The sequence below is a fragment of the Pistacia vera genome, unplaced genomic scaffold (genome assembly GCF_008641045.1).
Source record: "Pistacia vera cultivar Batoury unplaced genomic scaffold, PisVer_v2 Contig162, whole genome shotgun sequence".
NCBI lineage: Eukaryota > Viridiplantae > Streptophyta > Magnoliopsida > Sapindales > Anacardiaceae > Pistacia > Pistacia vera.
Window position 1 is genome coordinate 381,351 of NW_022195705.1, and position 8,234 is coordinate 389,584.

Sequence of the window (8,234 nt, forward strand, 5' to 3'; positions counted from 1 at the left end):
GGTTGGATTCAAAACGACATGTCGGTCCTTGTCGTCTTCAACCTCTGTCCGGGTCTGCAACTGGGTACCCAACCCGGAAATCAACCCATACGAAACCCGAAACTTTAAAGAGGCATATCTAAGTCATTTTAACTCCATTTTTTATGATTCAAAAACCATTTTCTTCATAATTTCATAAGGAATCTAATAGTCTAATTATTATTACCAAAAAGACAACTTTTTACGTACAAAATTTGAAAAATTCAGAACTACATTTGATAAACCAGTAACATGCTTTAACATAACAATATGAATTTAAAACAATATGAACCACGGCTCTGATACCAATGTTGGAAATAACACAGAATAACATATATCCTAAAGTAATCCCAAGATCATAGCCACCCATTGCAATCACATTTGTATATAAACGAACTACAATGAATTTACACAGCATAAATACCTCTTCTCCTTATCTATGAAGTAATAAATTGAATCTGGAAGAAAACCACGAAGAGTATTTTTCTTTTCCAATTTTAGAGAGAGAGAGCGTATTTTTCCTTTGCGTATTTTTGAGTAACAGTGAGTAACTCTTACTAAAAAGAAAAACTTTCTTTTTATATGGGAGCGGTTCGTGAGAAACTACTTTGGTAGTTTCCACTTCTCACGCCCCTTCATCATGGGTGTACTTATCCAATAGTTTGGGATTTGGGTCGGGCCCAGGCTGAAAATCAGTCCCCGAATTCGGGGATGGGATTGGTCTCGCCCTAGGCCCGAATTGTCCCCGCCCCGACTTCCCCGACTTGACCCGTATCTGTAATAATAATAATAATAATAATAATAATAATAATAATTATAATTATTATTATTATTATATATAGTAAGGTTTAATTTTAACCGTTTAATCCTATATTAATTTGAATAGTTGAAAATCAATCAATGAAGCCATAAATTATACAAGAACATATTAAAATTGTGTAAGTATTTTATGAAACCATATACAAATGGGTAAATATTTGGAGTAAGGTTTAATTTTAACCATTTGATCCTATATTAATTTGAATAATTGAAAATCAATCAATGAAGCCATAAATTATATAAAAAAATTATGATTGTGTATTTGTGTGAGTATTTTATGAAACCATATACACATGGGTAAATATTTGTAGTAAGGTTTAATTTTAACCATTTAATCCTATATTAATTTGAATAGTTGAAAATCAATCAATGAAGCCATAAATTACACAAGAACAAATTATGATTGTGTGAGTATTTTATAAAACCATATACAAATGGGTAAATATTTGTAGTAAGGTTTAATTTTAACAATTTAATCCTATATTAATTTGAATAGTTGAAAATCAATCAATGAAGCCATAAATTATACAAAAAACAAATTATAATTGTGTGAGTATATATTTTATGAAATCATATAAAAATGGGTAATAAATAATAATAGATTAAATATAATAAATATTTATAAATATTTGTAATACATAATAAATATGTTATATATGTACAATGTATAATTTGATATACATAATATATATGTTATATATGTATATTATATCATTTGAATTTTGATATATATAATATATATATGTATAATGTATAATGTATATGTATTATGTTTAATATGTACATTTAATTTCTTTTTGGATGATATACAATATAATTTGGAGAAAGTGATAAGATAGGCTCAAGGATGCAAAACCCCCACACAGGGATTTCAGAGATTCCCTAATTCCTTGTTTGGGGATTCTCCGAATTCCCCGTTTAGGCTTCGGGTCAGGACTGGGGAATCCCCTAGGGCTTTCAGGTTGAGGTTAGAGACAGAGGTCCTCGACTTGTGCCTATCCCTACTCTTGAGTGTATTACTCAAGAGGTCTTGAGTTTGAGTCCCTCATCGATTGCTAATGGAGGTAGTTACTAGAGCTCTTACATGGCCGGTAGTTTCAGGGTTCGAGGGATTAGTTGAGATGCACGTAAGCTGACTTGGACATCCCCGATCATAAAAGAAAAAAAAAAAATCACTTAATTAGGACCCAAATGGGTTATTTTATTTTGCTTTAGATTGTTTTCTTTAGTAATTGTGGTCCCTGATCTTTCTCTAAGCGGCCATTAAATTTGCGTTTAAACAAATTAAGATATATTTAATTTAATAATACAAAATATTTGCTTTATTATTGCTTATCAACTACATGTCATTAGTGTCGTTAGATTTAATTTAATTGTAAGTTTATAGTCAACTTATCATATAACTTATTTTATATTACAATAACGAGTTATTTATTAAGTGGATATATTTATAAATAATTCCTAGAATAATATAACACAGGATATGAAAATCTATCCAATTCTTATATTAACAATATCAGGGCGTATCATTAGGAAAATCTACCCCATGTGTTCCATGATGAAATATGAAATTTCCATAGAAATGTAGTGTGGTATATCTCTCACAAATAAAATACTACAACTTATCATATAACTAACTACGTCAATGCCATTGATGTGCTCAGAATTGCATACTTTCTTCTAGTTGCCATGGGGCCTTCACTTGAAGTAAAAGAGCAGAGCAATGAGAATGAACAGCTACTCTCCACTCTTCCCATGGTGGAGCTCAAGGATGGCGTTCGTCTCTATCAGTACAAAGGGTTTTGGATTCCATCTCCTTTTCTTCATCCCTTCATTTTCAATCAACCCATTTTTCAATTACAAGACACTGACATAGTCCTCTCTACATTTCCGAAATCAGGCACCACTTGGCTGAAGGCTCTCGCTTTTGCCATCGTCAATCGTTCTCATTATCCTTTGAAACATAGCCCCTTGCTCACAAACAATTCTCACCAGCTTGCGCCTTGTCTAGAGAGTGATCTTTATGCGAAAATTCAATCTCCTCCTCGTCTTCAAGATTATGGCAACTCATTCTCCATATGGGTTACTTCCAGTTTCTATCTTGAACTGCAATTGTCGCATTGTTTATTTGTGCAGGAATCCTTTGGATCAGTTCGTCTCCCACTGGCATTTCAGGGTTCGACTTCGAGAGCAAACCCTGTTGCCGGTTTCACTCGAGGAAGCTTTCGAGATGATGTGTGATGGAGTTCAATCCTTTGGCCCCATTTGGGGACATATGTTGGAGTATTGGAGGGCTAGCATAGAACAACCTGAGAAGATACTGTTCTTGAAATATGAAGATTTGAAAGAGGATATCAAGTTTTAGGTTAAGAAATTGGCTAATTTTTTAGGGTGTCCTTTCTCTGAGGAAGAAGAGAGCCAAGAGATGATAAAGGAAATTGCTAAGTTGTGTAGTTTTGATAACATGAATAGTTTGGAAGTCAACAAGAAGGGAAAGTTCTCTAATGGGTTTAAAAATGACTTGTTCTTCAGGAAAGGTGAGGTGGGAGATTGGAAAAAACACTTGACACCTTCAATGGCAGAACGATTTGAGAAATTACTGGAAGAAAAGTTAGAGGGATCAGGTTTAACTTTCAAGAAATTATAAATGAAAGATGTTGATTATGCTTTTGAGTTTGTTTCATTTTCGAATTGTGTATATGGTAGGTTGTGTATCGTTTTATATTAATAAAAAGAAAATTGATTGTTTTGGTTCTCATGATTTGGAATAACTCCACCAGAGGCTGATATATACAAAACAAAATTTTGACAACACAGATGAGGCAATCTCAAGAGAACGCCATAAATATTATTAACTATCAGAAAAGGGGCGGAAATGCAAATTTAGATGAACTAACATATCAACTCTAGGAATGTACAGAACAGACTGACAAAAAATAAATAAATAAATAAAGTAACAAATAATCCAGGTACAGTTACAATTACAATAAATCACCTGTCTAGACTTGAAGAAATTAACGTCGTCTTTTGGCATCGCTTTTCTGTTTACAGAGAGAGAGAGAGAGAACTAATATAATGCAGCTACCATTGTCACATAAAGTAAGTAATACAGGCTTCTTCTATATCTGAGAATGGACTTACATCAGCTGCTGATTGACTTCATCTTGACCCTTAAATCTTCTGAAGAGGTACATCAAATGCGTACAAAAGATGGCAGCTAAATTCACTCTTCAGATAAGCAACAGGTGAGTAGATGGTAGTACCAACTAACTTAGCTGATAAATTATGTCGTCATTGGCTGGAAGATCTGAGATAAAATTCTTCTAGCATCAAAGAAAGTGGGACTTAAAGGGAAAAGATTCCCCTAAAAAATTCTGCAGCTCAGGGTCTCTTGTGGACCGAAAAGAATAAAAAGCAAGGTTAGTAGTTAATGGGTTGAAAGAATGGAAATGAATGACAATAATAGGCAAAGCCATGTTATTGAAACTGATTCCTGACATAAGACGACATCATAATATTCATAGGGGAGAGACTGCAGGTATCAGTCTTTTGATATTAGCTCCTAGAAACTGAAGCTTGGCATCTAAATTCTCATAACCACGGTCAACATGAGCAATGCCATTAATCTCAGTAGTTCCTTCTGCAGCCAATCCAGCTAACACCAGTGACACACCACCTCTCAAGTCTGCAGCATCAACCCTAGACCCACGTAGGTTACTGTCGAAGAAATTTAAAGGGATTAGCACAAGCCAATCCAATGTTCAATTACTATAAATTTCATACACCCTTACAGCAGAAAACAATGTACCTTCCTTTCTCCCTCCCAAAAACCAGTGCAGTGCTCCCACAGACGTGAATCTCTGCTCCAAGCTTTTGCATTTCTCGCACTATCATAAATAAGGACCAAAATTAGACATATTATAGTTAGTGTGATAGAGAATGAAACACATGCAGCACTATATGCTTCTAGGTGAAGAAGTTATGTGGAACATTGATCTATTTAAAATAAATAAATAAATAAGAGCAGCGTTCTGTTCGAACTTTTGATGGCCAATGAAGTCACAAATTTTTAGTAAAAATCAAGAAATTCACCACAAAGGATTAAGAAGTAATTGCTGCATAGTTCTGCAATTTGTCAATATAGTCTTAAGCGTCACAGACTCTCTCTCTCTCTCTCTCTCTCACACACACACAATAAAATAAGGTATAATTTTAACAGTGTAAGTGCCTAAAAGAAAATCCTTTAAGCTGAACCAATGAACTCAATTTCAAGACCTCTAAGCAAAATGAATTCCATTCTTGCATGTGTTTAAGAAATGAAAACTAAACTTAGCACACTAGCACCATAGCAGGAAAAAGTGCAACTGAATTTATAAGCATGTGTATCTGATTAATTGACCACATACCATGGCCCATGCGTTTGTCAAACACAGATTCCTCCACTATACTTAAACCATTACATGTAGTGAGCAATGCCATTGTTTGAGGTTGGAGATCTGTAGGAAACCCAGGAAATGGACTTGTCTTAACATCAAAACCTTGCAGATTCTCACCAACATCTGCTGGGACTGCTGAAACCTAGAGTGACAATCAGTTAATGCCTCCAGATGCGAGAGGGAAATTGGACAAAAAATGAAATAAAGCAAAAAATTTATTACCTGAAAGGTGTCATGGTTACGTTGTGTAATTTTGCAACCAGAAATTGTTAGTTTGTCAATCAAACGTGAGACGTAGGAAGGAATCACAGGTGATATTGATATGCATGAGCGAGTAATTGCTGCAGCAATCATAAAAGTCCCTACTTCAATTCGATCTGGTGGCACAACGCATTCAGAACCATGCATTTTAAATTTTCCCTTAATTAGAAGCTTGTCACTCCCACCTCCAATCACACAAGCTCCACTGTCATTCAGAAAACGAGCAAGATCAATAACTTCTGGTTCCTGTGGGGAAAATTTGAGGGAAGAACTCACTTCAAAAATTCAATTTATTCCAACAGATTAGGCCTATATGCCCTTCCGTTATCCTCACAGCCAAAAAGTAAAAAACACAGTGAGATTTCATAATCATACTTTGGCAACATTTGAAAGTACGGTCACTCCATCAGCCATGGATGCTGCCATCATAAGAGTTTCGGTTGCCCCAACACTTGGGTAATCAAGGTGGAAATTGCCCCCGATCAATCCTCTGCCATTTGCAGCACATGCTAGCACTTTCCCATCCCTGTAATGTTGAACAATTTTCACTTTTAGTCAACTCTTCACATAACTGTAAATAATGATCAATTAGATCTAATTTACATTTTGATTATCAGTCATAGCAAGTGAACCCACTTGCATTTTATTCTTCTGGCCAGAACCCACTTTTTCTTGCCTGTTTATAGATTCCCGGTATTATTTTAAGCATTTGTAAGTAACCACGCTTAAAGTTACGCCATCATTGATGCCAGACAAATTTCACGTTAGAAAATGTTGGTCCAAAAGAAAGCTGTCTACTTGAGCTTTAATCTAATTGATGACCAATTTCAACCAAGCTTTTGGATAGTTCTCCATCAAGTGCCTAGCTTACAGTGAAGGAAAATTTATTAAGTCCTTTCATCATTGTTTAAGACAAGATAAAGGTATTCCTTCTACACCAAAAGATCACAAAAAACTGTCGAGTCTTTTCTCATCGCTTCCAGTTCCAAAAAGCTTTGCTATAACCCGCATCTATTCTTTTTAACAAGTGAAACAGATGAGGCTCACATTATGCTTCTTCCTAGAGAAAAAAAATGCCAAGAAAACATTCTAAAAAGCCACGCATCCACACCAGCCAATCAGGTTCTGTTATAGCCAAGGAAGAAATTGGTTAACTGTGATGCTAGATTGCTCAATCCCAAACCAGAACACTCCCATCTAAGTGAACAACCCACATTATCATCAACCTTATGTAATAATAACATTGGAAACAAACACATTGCATCCTTCTTATTTTCCAACTACTAATCAATTCTTCACTAAGTATGACACTAGGATTATCTCTAGACCACTAACAATTTCTTATTTTACTCCTACTTTCACTCGTTAATCACCACCAAAGAAATTCATCAAATTAACGTCTTCATCTACATATCACTTCCCACTTCCCCAAATTCATAAACAAACAAGAATTTATTCTACACATTCATCACAGATCAGCAATAAAAAGAAGTTTCTTCCACAAAATCATAATTAATAATAATTATGAATGTATTGCACTATATAACAGAACAAAGTAAAAATCCCCACTTAATCAACACGAACAAAAATTCTTTAAAAACCATAACATCCGAACCCATTTAGCAGCACTTTAAAAGAAAAAAATTTATGATCCTCCACTCAACAAAATGCTAATGAAAATCAAATAAATCAACTTATTAAAAAAAAAAAGAAAAAACCAATTAAAAAACCACTTGCCTCAACTCAACGACAGCTCCAAGAGCTCTCAACCCACGAACGTACAAGTCAACAGGCCTCTCCCCAATGTCACACCCACCAGGCAAACCCACTATCGCTTCACCAAACCGGGCCAGCAACGGCCCGATGACAAAAAACCCACCACGAATCTTCCGCATTTCCTCCAAACACGGTTCAACACACCTAATACCATCACTGTTAACCAAAATTCGCTTCCTTCTAACGTCAACCTGGGTCTTGACACCCAATGAGTTCAAAATCGAAAGCATGGATTGGATGTCAGTTAAGTCGGTGGGTACATTGTGAAGCAAAGAAGAGTTGGAGCATAAGAGAGTTGCAGCGAGGAGAGAAAGAGAAGAATTTTTGGAGCCGGATATGGAGACCTGACCCGAGAGAGACGTGGGTCCAGTTATGGTGAGAGTTTGGGGAATTCGGGTATGGGTTATTTGGGTTTGGGTTTGGGTACGAGGAAGAGAGGAATAAAGAGAGAGAGTGTAGGGTTTTAGGGGTTTTAGATGAGGGAGAGAGGTCGTCATTTTGCAGACATGGAGGAAGACGCAGGTAGAGGCGCAAAAAAAGCTTAAAGGTTACATAAGCGAGCTTTGAAAAATGACTAATGTTACGTTAACTAATTAATTTGTAATAACTTAACAACTAATATTGAAAATTTAAAATTTCAAAGAAATAAAATTTAAATTTTCAATGTTAGTACTTGGATTAGTTTAAATTGGTTAGTGTACATAGTATTATTCTTGAAAAATTATATTAAACGGAAATAGTGTAATGTGAAACAGTGAAAGTAAAGTGATGATCTACATGTTAAAATTAACACGTATATGAAAATTAAGTTCACATTTGTGAGATTATATATATACACACCAGAGGGAACACATGATCATTGCACACAAAGAGGAGATATGCAGAGATTAAAACTTAAATAAACTTAAAATTTAAATAACATTA

The 8,234-nt window shown here is 35.0% G+C and overlaps 1 protein-coding gene and 1 pseudogene across 1 annotated transcript; one reads left to right on the top strand and one right to left on the bottom strand.

Annotated features, from left to right (window-relative positions):
- The first annotated feature begins 2,526 nt into the window (after window positions 1–2,526).
- On the top strand, window positions 2,527–3,484 carry LOC116125302 (annotated as a pseudogene).
- A 280-nt stretch (window positions 3,485–3,764) lies between these two features.
- On the bottom strand, window positions 3,765–7,817 carry LOC116125292 (UDP-N-acetylglucosamine 1-carboxyvinyltransferase 2-like). The gene is made up of 6 exons (XM_031411037.1): window positions 7,272–7,817; window positions 5,910–6,060; window positions 5,496–5,780; window positions 5,244–5,415; window positions 4,646–4,724; window positions 3,765–4,554 (listed from the first exon to the last, which is right to left on the bottom strand). Exons 1-6 carry the CDS (start codon window positions 7,805–7,807, stop codon window positions 4,356–4,358), a joined length of 1,422 nt encoding a protein of 473 aa, XP_031266897.1. The 5' UTR covers window positions 7,808–7,817; the 3' UTR covers window positions 3,765–4,355.
- Between the last annotated feature and the right edge of the window lie 417 nt (window positions 7,818–8,234).

Excerpts from the sequence above, each read along its gene's own strand:
- LOC116125292 (XM_031411037.1), bottom strand. The coding sequence starts at position 7,807 with ATGACGACCTCTCTCCCTCATCTAAAACCCCTAAAACCCTACACTCTC. Across the intron at positions 6,061-7,271 it reads GGAGCTGTCGTTGAGTTGAG|GGATGGGAAAGTGCTAGCAT; the intron begins GCAAGTGGTTTT and ends TCAACATTACAG. Across the intron at positions 4,725-5,243 it reads TGACAAACGCATGGGCCATG|TGCGAGAAATGCAAAAGCTT; the intron begins GTATGTGGTCAA and ends TATTTATGATAG.